The 15,926-nt window shown below is 45.1% G+C and overlaps 1 protein-coding gene across 11 annotated transcripts in view; it reads right to left on the reverse strand.

The window, feature by feature from the left end:
* The window catches only part of CELF4 (CUGBP Elav-like family member 4), an 868,113-nt gene that overhangs the window by 149,983 nt on the left and 702,204 nt on the right, over positions 1-15,926 (reverse strand). For all 11 annotated transcript variants that reach the window (XR_012639468.1, XR_012639467.1, XM_074952294.1 and 8 more), the window contains exon 5: positions 6,446-6,525. Coding sequence is in view for 9 of the 11 variants with exons in the window: in XM_074952294.1 (XP_074808395.1) it covers positions 6,446-6,525 (80 nt within the window). In the remaining 2 variants the exon portion in view is untranslated. The remainder of the gene's footprint in view (positions 1-6,445; positions 6,526-15,926) is intronic.

Here is a 15,926-nt window from a genome sequence, read left to right on the forward strand (position 1 = left end):
CTACACTATGTCTACACTTAATTCTGAATAATGATGAATTGTTATTACCATAGGACCTAGGAGCCCCAGTTCAGGACCAGGGCCCCATTGCACTAGGTGCTGTTCAGACATAGAACAAAAAGACAGGGCTCACAATCTAACTACAAGACAAGAGAAAACAGATGGATACAGACAGACTGATGGGGGAGTACATGGACACAATGCGACCATATTGGTCAGCATGAGAGACAGCAGTCTCTGCGCACCAATAGCCTAACCATTCTCAAGTTTTTTGTAGGTATCATGGCAAAGTGGGGGTTAGCTCAGTGGTTTCAGCATTGGCCTGCTAATTCCAGGGTTGTGAGTTCAATCCTTGAGGGGGGCCATTTAGGGATCTGGGGGAAAGATTGGGGATTGGTCCTGCTTTGAGTAGGGGGTTGGACTAGATGACCTCCTGAGGTCCCTTCCAACCCTGATATTCTATGATTCAAAGGAGCGTTTTGATGAGGCATATGGAGGAGGATAATGAGATCATTCTGTGCATGTTGATGGGGAGCTCCTCCTAAGTGTATGGGGAAGCAGGGGAGAAAGCACAAAGATGCTTGTTTGACAATGTAACAAGTGGGTGATGGAGGCGGGCATCGTTGGGTGATCTGAGGTGGGAATTGACATTTTGATAGTGAGAGATGATCAATAGGGTGGGGATAATTCGCAACAGGCCTTGAAAGTGAAGACAAGTATCTTATTCTTGATGCAATAGAGAAGGGGGTGCGAGTGGAGTTATTCAGTGAGAGAGGGAACATGGTCAAAATGACAGGGTAGGACAGTGATCTTTGTAGCAACATTCTGAATGGATGTGAGCAGGGCAAGACGGCATTTGTCAGAGAAAAGGATCTTGCTGTCATCGAGACGAGATTATGAGGGCCTGGATGAGCTTTTTAGCTGTGATGAGGATGGATAAGGAAGTCTGTATCTTAGAGATGTTGTGGAGAAAGAATCTTCAAGATTTAGACACAGTCCGGACGAGAGGAACTAGAGAGGCCCAAGTGGAAGATGCTGGGCAGGTAATGGGCCTGAATGACAGGCAGGATGCTGGTGTTGTCTGAGAAAGGAAGTAGTGGGACAGGAATGGGGGGAAATTCAAAAGCTCTGTTTTAGCCGTGTTCAGCTTCAGCTGACACTAGACATGTACAAAGACACGTGAGAGAGGCAGGCTGACGTTTGAGTTCAGACAAAAGGAGGGAGGTCTGGTGTAGAGAGGTGGGTCAGTGAGTAGTCAGCCTGGAGCTGGCAGCTGAATGTGTGTATGTGGAGAGAGAAGGTATAGAGGGAGAAGAGAAGGGGGCCAAGGATCGAGTCCTGTGGAACCCCCACAGAAAGCTGGAGGGAGGAGGATGAGGAGCCTCCTCTGAAGGGATGCTGAGGGAGCAAGCAGAGAGGTAGGAGGAGAACCAGGAAAGGACAGAGTGACAGAAGCCAGGGAACCCAGGCTAAATGGGGCCATATAAGTATCACAGACAGAGAAATGTGGATGAAACTGTTGGACTCATATAGAATGAAAGGATTTAGAGTCAGTAAAATAAACTCAGCAAAAGATTGTGAGGTGCTTAGACACTATGGTAAAAGAGGCTGTAAAAGCACCATCAGTCAACAGCTGTGGATGAAATTGTTGACCCCATACAGAGGCAAAGGACTTACGGGTGGTAATTCCCTGAGTCAGCTGCTTTGGAACAAAGAATGGCCCTTTTGTACCACCATTGCCTGCACTGTTACTGGTCTCTCTAAGGGAGAAAAAAATTCTTGCAGAGGTACAGAGCATGTGATGAATGGTAGCTAGGCTTCTATCCAAGGAAAGGGTTAAAAAAAAAAAACTTCCACAAAAGAAAGTTGCCTTTTGAAACTATTAGGCAGCATATGTTGTGTGAACAGGAAGTCACAGCGGAGCAATAATCCTGGCAGCTGTGGAGAAACAGGAGCCTGCTGCAAGAATGAACAATTCGAGACCTGACAAGAATGATGATGGATGCCCCGTTGGTCGTGCGCGAGGACGAGGCAAGAGACATTTAAACTGACTGAACCACAGGGACAACTTTGAGTTGGCATTGCAGCCAGACAAGCTGGCCTAGCACTAATGGCAACGGGAATGGGAGGAAGTGCGAGGAAAGAGAGAAGTGCTGTTCCTCTCCTTCCAAAGTATGGGGCCTTAGATCCTGGACCTGATTCACCAAGGTACGTCATCAACTCCCAGCTGGTGAACAGGCCAATTGACTTTGATTTAGACATACACTTAAGTACCTTCCTGAACTGGGTCTAAAAGACAAAGGGAAGGGTGTGACCCTAAGCATCCCTTTATGCCAACTGGCAAAGGGCATACTCAATACACTGTTGTCAGAGTATCTAGCCATATAGTGTCCTGTAAGGTATCATGTAAAAACTGGCAACACAATGGTCATGAATCTCATCACATGGTGTATGTAAAGAGTTATGTATACGTGTGGGAATATGTTCCTAAAATAAGTTTTGGAGGCAGTGGGCACACAAGTCTGCCTTAAGAACATAAGAATGGCCATACTGGATCAGACCAAAGGTCCATTCAGCCCGGTATCCTGTCTACCAACAGTGGTCAGTGCCAGGTGCCCCAGAGGGAGTGACCCTAACAGGTAATGATCAAGTGATCTCTCTCCTGCCATCCATCTCCACCCTCTGACAAACAGAGGCTAGGGACACCATTCCTTACCCATCCTGGCTAATAGCCATTAATGGACTTAGCCTCCATGAATTTATCCAGTTCTCCTGTTATAGTCCTAGCCTTCACAACCTCCTCAGGCAGGGAGTTCCACTCCTTAGAAAAAGGAGTGTTGTTTTTCCTCTTTGCCTGGTCTCACAGCAAACTTAGCAAGGTGAGGCCAGAGTACATTTATATCTAAGGTAAACAAAGTGATTAAGCCAACCAGAGAAGTTAAATTGATCAGAGGAGGAGGGAGACAGCATTGCACCTGCACAAGCAGCAGGGAAGAAAAAGCCTTTTCTGGAGGTACACTTCAAAGGTTCATTGGACTATAAAAAGAAGGGGAGAGAACCCCCTAGACAACCCCTTAGATATCCACTTAGGAAACAAAGGGGACAGCACCCTCTGATTCTGTGAATGTTGGATCTTCCTGCCAGGAAGGGCTGGAGATGTAGTAAATGAGAAAGCTGTTTAGGCAAAGACATACCTTGCTAGAATTAAGTTTTAGGCACTAGAAGTGTGTTTTGTTTTGTTGGTAACTATTTTCTTTTCTGTGATCTTGCTTGATATCACTTAAATCTCTATTCTTATGAATAACCTATTCTTAGTTTGACTATAAACCATCTCAGTGCCGTTATAGTGAAACAAAGAGGGAGTCCTTAGCTAACCGAGCAGGCTGGGGTGTGTACTTTCTCTGTGGAGCCAGTGAACTCAATAATTTCTGTGAGTGTCCAGTGAGGAACTGAACACTGCAGAGAGACATCTCTGGGGAACTCGGGAACTGGGATTCACTGTTGGTTACCTGCCCGGCAAGGTTAAGATGAGCAGAGTCTCGAGGTGTTTGCTGGTGAGGCAGACAGACTGGTGTGGCAAGGAGCTGATGCACTGTCTAAGCCCCAGCAAAGCTCTCCCTTGCTGAGGCAGAGGGGTAACATAGGGGCTTACGGTTCTGAACAGAGAGTCACCACCACACCTGCAGCCATTACGCAGCTGAGTAGTTTCACTGGCACTGCTCTCACAAAAAACCAGGCCCAAGGCCCTAGCCGTTTGGGTCATTAATGACTATTTTGCACCTTTGGTAAGAGCAGGGGCGATAATTCTGTGGCACTGGTCAAATTGCAGTCTGGTCATTTGGAAATGTATAGTTCCTTGCTTCCTACCTCAAAAGAAAGATTCCGAGAAAAACACAGGACACAACAAGAAAACTCAGATGAGCTGTCTCCATGGAATCTATGCTCACTAACACCAGCTGGGGATCTGGTCTTTGATCCATAACGTTCTCCCAGGAGTGCTTTCTGCTGAACCTTTGCTCTCTGTTCACCTTCCCCCATGGTCCGCTTTCCTTTCTCATTGTGTTACCCATCTCATTCTGACTAAGCTTAGTGAGGTGAAATCCTGCTTCCACTGAAATCAATGGCAAAACTCCCATGGACTTCAAGGGGGCCAGGATCGAACCCCTGATATTCTCATTTGCTTGAAAAACACCTTATCCTTGCCCCCCCAAAGATGCCACACAAATAATAAATGCTAATTTTTCCTCCACTTTCAAGAGGTTGCAGTATACTTCTCCACTTCCTGTCCAATTTTTTCAGTGTAGTATTGCTGTGTGCTGTTAAACAGCTGCCACTTTCTACCCCGAGATGGCTGTATTATCAATCTCTCTATGGCCCAATCCTGAAAGATGCTGAGTGTCCTTCAGCTCCATTGAAATGGATGGGTGCTGAGGCTACTTGTGGGATTTATAAAGCACTCTGGAGACCTTGTGGATGCAAGGCACTATACAGAGTAAAGCTAATGGTATGATGCCTTCTAAGAAGCCACAGGTTTGGTTATTGAAGGATATTTCAGGCACAAGTAGTTAATAGAAACGGCAATAACCATTTGGTCTAAGTGAGCAGGAAAAACGACTGAGGCAAATTCTGCACTGACCTTCACCCTGAGAAACTCAGCTGATTTCACTGGGGTGGCAGAGGAGAAATTCAGTGCAAATTCTGACCCTAATGCACAAGAGATAGATTTGAGTGGTGAGGGATGATGAGGAAAAAGGAAGATGGCAGGATAACAGCTGGATTGGTGGTGAGCTATATTTTGTGCACAGCTCAGCTACAAGACAACATGCTCATATTACCCTTACTTCACCCTCCTCCTCTCCCCCAACCCCCACCTGTGGTTCCCCCCACCCACCTCTTGCATCTTGTCTTTAACAAAGATTGTAAGTCCCTTGGGGGCTGCCTCTTTGCTACATGTCTGTAGAATTCCGAGTCCAATGAGGCCCTGATCCCTGACTGTGGTCTGGGAGCGCTACCTTGAGAGATTCATAGATTTTAAGGCCAGAAGGGGCCATTATGATCAACTAGTCTGAGCCTTCTGCAGAACACAGGTCAGAGAATTTCATCCAGTGGTTCTTTCATCAAGCCCATAACTTCTGGTTGAGCTACAGCTGGTCTTTTAGAAAGAGACGGCCAATCTTGACTTAAAGATTTCAAATGATGGAGAATCCACCATGTCCCTGGGCAAGTTGTTCCAATGATTAATTACCCTCATTGTTAAAAATGTGCACTTAATTTCTTTTCTGAAGTTGTTGAGCTTCAGCCTCTAGCTATCAGATCTTGTTCTGCCTTTGTCTACTACACGAAAGAGCTCTCTACTATCTAAAATCTTCTCTCCTCATAGATACTTGTAGACCATGATCCGGCAACTTCGTAACATTCTCTTGGATAAACAAAAGAGACTGAGCTTTTTAAGACTCTCATTCTAAGGCAGGTTTTCTAGACCTCAAATCATTCTTGTCACTCTTTCCTGAACCCTTTCCAATTTGTCAATATACTTTTTTATCCTTGCAGTATTTATCCTACTGGTAATTAGTAATAAAAGTCACAAACCAATAATCATAAAGCAAAAAATGTTAGGACAGATTGTCTCTCCCTAGGGTTTCTAAATTGTGCTTTCTCCTCTGTGTAAGGCAGATGAGTGTGTGTGTGTGTGTGTGTGTGTGTGTGTGAGAGAGAGAGAGAGAGAGAGAGAGAGAGAGAGCGCAAAATAAGCCTACCATGTTTTCCCCAAATATCAGGCTGGAACCTCAACCCTGTTGGGCGTTTGTCCAAATGGAGTGATCTGAGGTTAATGGCCAGGAAGACTCTTTAAATATCTTCACAACTCTTAATTCTAAGTTGTAGAGATGAGGATAAGAACCGCATTTTGCACTTTTTTGTGGTTGCACAGAGGTGCAAATCAGAGTTCAGCTTGGCTCTAAATTCTGCTTCCGTCATATTTGTGTGCTTTTCTCTGCTGAACACCAAAAAGGTTCCTCATTGTTCCCATAGAGACCGTTATTCCTTGGCAAAGAAAAAGCATTTAGACACTGGCAACAAGCCTGAATCATACCTGTGCAACCAGTGGGGTTACCCCAGGGATAAATCTGGCCCAGCTAGTACAACATGTGTGATCGTGTGTCTTTGCAGACAATCAAAACTCTATCATTACCAGTCACGGGACACTGCACCTCTTGACCTCACATGTATGTGAAACGATATCAGTGCCACCCTGGCCTTTTAATGGAGTAGCTAAACAAACCCGAGGCCCCACACGCCTCAGCTGCAATCCATTTTCCCTGGAAGAAGATTCAGAAAGCACCAATAAATCATCAGCCCTTCCTCCCCTCACCCCTTCATCAGGCCTCTGGGCCGCATGGGCAGAACAGACCCCCGAGGCGTTCTCCTCCATTAGCCTGCTACTCACCGGCATTGTCTGGCTGCCATGCAAGGCGTTGATGGCTGCTTGGGCCTCTGCGTGCGAGGAGTATTTCACAAATGCACACCCTGCAAGAGGAGGGAGAGGAAAGAGAAGGGGTTTTAAAACCAGAGATCCGAAAGCAGCAGGCGTCTAACATGGGCAACCGCGACCAGCCACATGAAAGGGATTTACTCTATTGAAAACCCACATGTCTCTCCTATCTACATAAATTATTTGCTATTTGCAGAGTGCCACAGATGGGCATCACCCATTACAGTCCACAAGTGCTCATCTCTGCCCCAAAGAGCTTGCTGTGATGACACAAGAGGTGAGAACAGGAAATTGCATTTATGGGATGGCCACCACCTTGGCCAAGGCCATCTATAGAACCTTGGACTTCCAGCGCTAAATAGCAAATGTCATGACAACTTGAGCTGGAGCGCCATGCCTTGGAGCTGTGGGCAGCAACAGAGTCACATCCTCTGTGCGTCAACCACGGCGAGGACACACAACGCACACAGATCTGGGGGTTACATTTAGGTGTTCAGAGGTGATTTCTCTTAGCCTCTTCTAGCCAGGTTTGGGGGCTGAGTGGTGAATTTGTATGTAGGCACTTCAGGTACTAGCGTGAAGAGCACCATATTGTAACTTTACCCAGGAGTAAGCCCTGTGTCAGAGGCAGGGAGTCTCACATCATCAGTATGGAGAAGGTATTACTATAACTATTTTAATTGACACAGAAGAAGATAAGAGACTTTCACATAAGCAGTGGCCAAGGTGAGAAAACCCCCAGAAGTCCCGGCTTTCAGCCCTTTCTCATACTATCTGGCTATCCTCCCACACATACCCCTGAGGATTACAAAAGAGGCTATTGAAAGCATGGGAGTTAAAAACATTGGGTTTTTTTGGGAAAACAAGCCCAACCCTAAAATGTAATTGGGAACCTGTAAATTCCCCCCCCCCCCAACACTCAGACTACCTCTCGGGGGAAGTGTAGCAATTGCAGTTATAGACGGATCGAATTTATAAGGGGCTAAGAGGAGACCATCATGAGAAAGTGAGATAGATAAACTTCAGCTGGAAACAATAAGGATCGATTATCACATAATCGCAGACCTGCATTCCTGGACTCCTGAGATACTTCACCTTCCTTTCCACTAATCAGAGATCATCCAGAATCAGGGTGTTTAGGTATTTGCAGAGATTCTTTTACACTTTCTGCTTCTAAAAGGATGATGATTAGTGAGTATACAAAAGCTTTCCGGGTCCAGTAGCCCAGAATTTTGGCTGCAGCTATCAAACTGTGTTCCTTTGTTTCTTGGAGTGAAATCCACCCTCTCTGCACAAAGCCTCAATTAGTGGGAGCTATGGAAGGGTTGGAGGAGTTGGAATTTACTCTGTTCAACCCACAGGGTGTCAGCACAACCCCTCTGCCGCTGTCATTCCCTGTTGGGTTTTGAGGTTAACTGAAATTCTTGCTCTGGACAAAGGACCAATGGTATTTAGACACCTAAAATGCAGCTAGATACCTAGTGGAATTTTCAAAAGACACCTATGCACCTACCTCCCACTGAAATAAATAAGAGTTAGGCACTGAAGGCGCTTTTGAAGTTTGCTGCCTGCAAACTCAGGTGCCCAAATGTCTAAAAAGGTACCTGATTTTTAGCTGATCACTTCCTGAAAAATCAAGGTCTCCCTCAAAGGTGTTGAGATCCTCTGCAAGTCCCTCAAACCGAGGCCCCCAATACCCTTAAACACGGGAAAATGTCAGGCCATCTACTCAGCAGGGGCTACACTGATTTAATCCAGCTGAGGATCTGGTTCCTCGTGTCTAAGCACTATAAGAAACCACATAGAATAGAATAGAAAAAGTACACTATAGGCATCATCATATGGGTGACAGCAGCAGCAGCTTGTCCCACGGATATCATCACTGGAGATCTCTGCTGGGACAGCTCACCCTGATACGCTAGTGGGGAAGAAATGGAACAACATACAGGAGTTTTGGGGGGGAATATTGTGTGCTCTTTGCCAAATGGGGTGAAATATGCAGTGTGCAAAACCTGCAACATCGCAATAGACATTATATGTGGTGGTGTTTAAAAACATAACATCAAAATAAATAAGCTGATTAAATGCAGAAAAATGGAAAGGAGAAAAAGGCCCAACATATTGATTATTTGTCTTCCTGTAGCACCTAGAGAGTCCAAAGATCAGGGCCAATGAGATGATTGCTAGACACCGTACTAACACCTAGGAAGACTCACTCCCTCCCCTGAAGGGGTGCACTCTAAACAGAGAAGACAAGAAAAAGGTGGGAGAAAGGAAATATCATCAACTGCATTTATAAATATCGTTTACAGATGGGACCCTGAGGCCCAGAGAAATTAAGGGTCACGCTCAAGGTCACACAAAAAAACAATGATAAACTGAAGCCAGATCTCCTGAGTCTGAGCCAAATGCCTTAATTCCAAACTCATCCTTCCACTCTTAGGCCTTGTCTGTTGCCCACAAAGCACAGTGTGCAGCAAGCGGGGTGTAAATCTCTCGCACACTAGCTCACTGCAGAGAACTGTCCATGTGGATCCTGCTACTGCACATTAAGAGTTCACCGTGCAGTTTGACGTTCTGTTGTGAGGCCTCGTCTGGGCGAGGCTAGAAGGCAAGTTGGCACATTTTAGCTCACATGTGCTAACAAAAAGTCTAGTGTGATCAGGGCAGCGTATTCTTTGACATGTGCTGAGCTGGTTGAAATGAAGCCCTGGCTCCCTTGATGTCCTTGATCTGCTAACACGTGTTAAAACTACAGCTGCCTTGTCTAACCTTTTCCCCTAGGATAGACATGGCCGAAATCCTACTCTAGACAAGGTCTTAGAAGAAGAAAACACCATGAGAATGATTGTGTCCTGAAATAACTAGTTCTCCAGGGAGATGAATCACACTGGCCTCTGGCAGGTGGAGTAGCAGCTTACCTGGAGTTCCTGCTAGCTCTTCCCCACATCTAACTGTCTCATGAGATAAGATAGCTACCCTTTGCTTCCCTGTTGGCTGGCTGTTCTGTGCGTGTAAATCAGGGGCCTCACAGCTTCCGTAAATAGCACCAGCAAATGGAAACTGGTAATATTAACTCTGTCAAGGCTCAGTATTGATCCCAAATAGCTTCTGAAAAGCAAGGCTGAGACTTCTGCTCACTCGCGCTAATAATTAAACTGGTTAGCAATATGGAGCTGCCACTCAAGTTCAAGTTGTAAAAAAAAGAGAGAGAGAGCAGGAGAGAATAAGTCTCTAGGGCTGTGTCCTTCTTGGAACCAGCTGCTGACAGATCTCAGTGATTATTGCCTTTATTATTACTGAGGTTTGATTCCTTTGTGGTTATCTTTTATGCCTGACAGCTTTGGGTGAGTGCAGAGGGGCACTTGAATTTCCTGCTTTCCCTTATCCCAACTGGTTTTTCCAGTTAATGGAGTGTCTAACCTCATAAGATCAGTGGGGTGGAGCCCCTCCAAGTTAGCGCAGTCTATCCCCTTCCAGTCCGGCTGGCTTTTCCTCCCCAGTTTATATAATACAGTTAGTTGAAAAATATATTTAAAAAAAAATGGGGAAAATCGGTCCCATTTTTCCCCTATTGAAATTCAAAACTGTGATGACCTTTTTCATTGAGATTTGAAATTTTTCAGCTGGCACGAGAACAGGTCATATACCGGGGCTGAATTTGTCCACAAATATTTATGTGAAAAAGGATGCCCAAACTTTCTGTTTTGGTCAAAACTTTGATGAAAAACTGAAATTCAGAAAATGTTGACCAGCTGTATTCGTCAACCACCCGTCAAAACGGATAAATGGGATTGTCAGCACGTCACTGCCTTTTCCTTTGGCGTCTCCAAGCGTGCAGTGGCTGAGGTGATTTTTCAGCTTTCTCCATCTAAACTAACCAACTCTATTCACTAAAGCAATAGACAAGAAAGCACTCAATTCCCTTCCATCAGCAAAACAAACCGTGCACTGAAGAAAAGCACTGACATTCTTGGGAGACCAGGGTTCAATCCCCTGCTCTGCCCAGACTCCCTGTGTGACCTTGGGCATATCACTTAGCTTCTTTTTGCCTCAGTTCCTCATCTGTAAAATGGGGGTGACAGCACTACCCTGCCTCACAAGGGTGTTATGATGCAGAGACATTGGGCTGAGTCCAGTCCCCTGTTATCACAGGAAACTACTACATGCCCTACTGTATATTCTCGTAAGCTGCATCTGTCCCAGATTTCAATAGCTCCACCAGTGGGGGGCTTCTAGTACTTTCTTCAGAGGTCTTTCCTCATTGACCTTATTGCCAGGAAGTGTTTTCCAGAATTCCAAAAGAAATTTCCTGTTTTTTTTAATTTCATCCCCAAGTTCTTCAACTAACTCACCCTAAAAAGTTCTCCTGCATACAGACTGTCAACTACAGCGGGTCAAAAAATGGAAACAAAAATTTCAACATGGAGAATTTCACAGAATTTCAAGCCAATGTATTTCAAACTTGTGAAAATTTCCAACCAGTTTTGCTGTTTGGCATTCTTTGGATATTTGTCACCAGTGATCACCTTGTGCAATTAACTTTGCAGACACCAGCCATACCGCGTCGCATGGCTACTTGGACATCATCAGGAGGGAAAGAACTTAGAAGTAACCTTCCACTCCGCAACCACAGGTTCCCAACGTCTGAGCTAATGGGAAATTATTTCAGCTGTATTCGTGATCTGTGCTTTGTGGGCATCCAGCCACAAGAGAATGACATAATCACATATTAATGATTAGTTCTGACATTTCATGAGACATTAAAAATCTGTGGAACTTTCTCACGAAGGGGCCATCTACCAGAAGTCAGTGCAGTGCTGCCAACCCCACATGTTCAAAAAACTCATGAATCGGCCCTAAAAATTCCGAAGACTGGCTTAAATCATAGTATTTAAAAATAATAAATGTGTGGTTCTTTTTGCTTTCTGGGTTTTGAGCATCTAGATTACAGCCAAGTCTTGTTTCCAGCCTTTTCCTGCAACTGTGAGAACCAGAAACCTACTTGTTTTTTAAAAAGTGAAAGCTGAGATCCTGACGACTCCAGGAGCCAGGACTTTAAGGGAAGCACCCAACTTTCCGAGACTCAAATTATGAGAGCTGGCAACACTCTCAGATATATCAGATATATATTTACTCTGTCTTACCCCTCACAACCCCCTACTCCAATTCTATGACCTTATACGATTAAAATATTGGAATGCCAATGTGGTTAAGGGCAGAAAAGCTATGTTTGAGAGAATCAGCCTGTCTTCCTGCTGTTCTTATTATCCCAAGTGAGTTTTCAGAACTAGGAATTGGGAGCAACTGAGAGAAAGGGTGAGAACGTTCTTGTTTCTTCCTCAAATGAAGTGATTCACTTCATACACGCAGAAAAAGGCTAGAAGAAAAGGGTTCTTGGCTTCTTTTTTCATTAGGACCTTGGGGTGTCTGGTGCCTCTTGTTCTTGTTCTTGCCAATGTGCTTAAGCAAGTGCTTAAAGTTATCCGTGGGCCAGATTTTTAAAAGGTATTTAGGTGCCCAACTCTCATTGATTTCAATAGGGGTTAGGCCCCTAAACACCTTTAGAAATCTGGCCTCATACATTTAAGTGCCTTCCTGGTTCGGGATGGATTTCTAAACAGGAGCCGAAAATGCTGGGGGCTCTTGGCCATCTGACTGGTGTTTGGCAAACTCTGAGAAGTAAATTGGTGGGTCTCAGGTTAATTCTAACGGACAAACATGGCTGGACTGAACAGTTAATTCTAACGGACAAACACAGCTGGACTAACCCCTAGAGACTGGCCCTCTCTGGGAAGATATTGGCAGAATGGCAGGGAGGTGGGTATGTAGTGGGGGAGATTAGTGTTCTGTCAATCCAGCCCCATTCACCAGCACTACACTCATTTAATTTGCTTTACAGCGCTGGTGCAACAGCAGGATCAGACAGAACAGTAGGAGGAGCTACAAGGACAGAGGGAGACCAAGGAAATACTTTATTGAACAACAACACAAAATTAATCCATGGAACTCACTGCCATAGCATGCTGTGATGGCAGAAAGTATAACCTAGCTCCAAAAAGAACTAGGTAAATCCATGGAGGATAGATCCATCAATGTCTATTAGCCAAGCTGGGAAGGGATGCAAAACCATGCTTGGGGTGACCTCAAACCTCAATCTGCCAGAAGCCAGGAGGGGAAGATGGGGTGGATATCTCCGCTATTGCCCTGTTCTGTACATTCCCCTGGAAGCTTTGGTACTGGGAGACAGGACACTGGGCTAGATGGACCATTAGTCTGACTCATGGCAGCTGTTATGTTCTTAAGTCCCAGCCTTTCAGGAGATGAAGCTGTAATTTACAGGCAAACCTGTCCAGCTCACAATGGGTCTGCAAAAGGGCTGGAAAAAATACATCAAGACACAGGCTGGCATTTGTGTGTGTATCTTCTTCTCTAGCCACCATCAGGCTAATACTTCCATAATGAGTAACGGGGTCGGGGGAGCAGTGATGCATCACATGGGACTGTGAAAAAGCTGAAAAGTGAGCCCTACGGAATAAGAGCCAGATTCAACAGCCATTCAGATCAGTGGATAGAATCCCATTAATTTCAACGTGAATTGGATCAGACCCTCAAAAAGTAAGTGGCTTGGAGGGAATCGTGGCTGGGAGAAAGCTGAGATCCTCTGGTGTGGAACAACACTCCCATTCTGCCATGATTGCTACCTCCCTGCACAGTGTTAGCATCCAATTTCTGCTCTTGGTGTTTGACTTTCCCAGACATTCACTCTCAGAGCAGAGAGTATATCGGATGGCACCCTCCCTTTCCCCCGTCTGTTTCCTACCACAGTGACAAGCTGTGGCCTGTCTGAAGATGAAGAATCTTTGCTGGCTGAGAGTGACTTTCCAGGCATATCAGAGTCTTTCTCAAATATGTCACTGTGGTTAGGATCCTCCGTCTTCGTGTTGCAGAAATATGCCCGTCGATGTTGTCACATGTCAAAATAGCTGGTGACATATGAACTGCAACAGCAGGGCTGGTGTCTTCTTCACCCACGCCAGCACATTTGATGAACTATTACATGCCGATCAATATTTAATGGATGCATTTCGTTGTCAAGAGAGGAGGGCTTCCTCTTTAAATTGAAGATACTTTTCTAGGAAATGGCTGGAAGAATGACCCTGATATTAGATGGAAAATTCTTGTTCAAATGCTGATGCTGGAGAAAAGGCTTCAAGGACAGAACACCTGCAGCTGCATGCGTCCAGGTGGTAAGTACTGTCTCTAAAGGGCCAACAACTGGCTAGTCAATCCAATGAGACCAATTTTTGCATTTTAAGTATTTGCCTGTGAAACCTGATAGAAGAGCTTTTAAATTGGGGATGGCAAATACCGACGAGTGCAATGGGCGCACACTCAAAAATATATGTGCATTTGTTACTCTGCAGTTTGTGCAAGCTAGTGGGTATATGCACATGCAAAATGGCCCTTTTGTGTGTATTTACCTCTCTTACAAGTGCAGATTCCTATTTGTATGCAATTGGGGGTCTTTGAGTTGTACACACACATTATGCCTTGCTGCGAAAGCTAGGTCCATGTGATTATCCACTCCATTCTTCTGGGGAAAAATGCAAGATCATTTCCTTTGTTCTATACATTCTTCACCACTTTGCCAACGCCAGCTTTAAGTGATGGGGCTTCTACCATTTCCAGTTAGGAAAAGCACAGTACGGGGAGTTGAGAAATCTGGGTTCTCAGTTCAGCTGCACCATTCTGCCTCCTTGGACACTGCTGGCTTCCCTGATTTTAGACTCTGCTAATGGTGGAGCAAATTCTATTTTTAAATGTCCAAAAATCAAATAAGAAAACAAGTTCAGAAGTTGATCTCCATACTCAGAAGTCAGAATGCTTATTGGAACCTGCAATACTGGTCTGCATATTACAGCTAGTTGAAACATTTGGCTTTTTGATCACAGAAAATTTTTATTTTGGTCAAAATTACCTGGCTTTTCTCAAGGGGCGAGGGACACAAAAAGCACCCTTCTCGCAATTTTTTGGGTAAAAGAATTTGGCTTTTGAAACTGAGTCGCTGTCTCCAGATTGCCTCTTTGTGGCCAAGGGTGGCTTTGCCTCAGTTTCCCTCCGAGGTTCCTGGAACTAATCCACAGAGGCTTTCCCCTAGCTAATGACACCCCTGCTTGGGGCTGGTCTAATAACAAACAAGTTGAAACAAGCCTCAAAATCCCACAGTAAAGTCCATCAACCCACAACACAACAATTCATTCACAGCTCTTGCTCTTCTTCAGGCCCAGTCTACCCTTCATCAAGCTGCCAATCCCAGATGTTTCTAGCTGGAGTCCTTCCCTGCTCTCCAAGCAGCCACTCACGGGCTTTCCTACCTGGAGTCCTTCCTTTCCCTGAATTGTCTTCTCTATCATTCAGAGAGACCAGCAGATAAACCCCTTTGGCTGCTCTGCTCTTTTGACTCTTAGCCTTTCCCAACTCTCTCTGGCCCCCAGACCAGCAGGTGCACACCTTCTGCTGCGCGCCTGGTCCTGGCGATCTCAGGGTCTCCTGCAGGAGACTTGCTGCTCTCTGCAACCCTCAGCAACCTTCTCCAGACCTTTGCTGACCTTTCTCTCTCCCTCTCCCAGGCTTTTGCTTTATTTATCCAGGAAGCCTGATGGAATCACACGGCCCATCTTTCTATTCCCCACCCGGGGAGAGGAGTTAATCGTCTCACAGGTGAGGCTGAGACCCATTTCCCATTAAAGGTCCAGCCACCCAGCGACACCCCCAAATTTAACATTTTAATCAAACCTCTTTTGTGAAAATTGACATCTTTTCAGTTTTTGTTTTCTTTGGAAATTTAGGGGAAAAGAACCATTTTAAAACCATGTTTTTCATGAAAAATAATGGGGATCTTTTGACCAGCTCTACTGAACGTACTACAAGAATTGCCTTCCTTCTGATGTTTCATTACTTTTGCTTACGCTCCCAATGGAAATGGTCAAACTCCCATTGACTTCACTGGGTGCTGCAGCAAACCCTAAAACACTATTTCTGTAGTATTGGCATGAATATTGATAGCCAGGAGTGGCTACCGTGAGAATTACACATGATAATGAAGAGGAACTTTTGTGTTGGAGGTGAGAGAGAAGAGAAAGGGGCCCTGGGTTCCATACTTGGCTCTTCCGCTAGGCAGCTGTGTGAGCTTAGAGAGGCCTTTTCTCTCTACGGGCCTCTTTTTTCCCCTCCCACTCTTTATCTTGTCTATTTGACTATTAGCTCTATGGGACAGAGACTGTCTCTTATGGTTCGTACATCACCCAGAATAATGGGGTCCCAATATGGATTGGGGCCCGTAATACACATAATAAAATCATCTGGGACTTGGGAAGAGCTAGTGGTTGAAGATGGCAAGTAGAACATTTGGTTGTGTTAAGAGAATGAATGA

Source organism: Natator depressus, chromosome 5, assembly GCF_965152275.1.
Source record: "Natator depressus isolate rNatDep1 chromosome 5, rNatDep2.hap1, whole genome shotgun sequence".
Taxonomy (NCBI): domain Eukaryota; kingdom Metazoa; phylum Chordata; order Testudines; family Cheloniidae; genus Natator; species Natator depressus.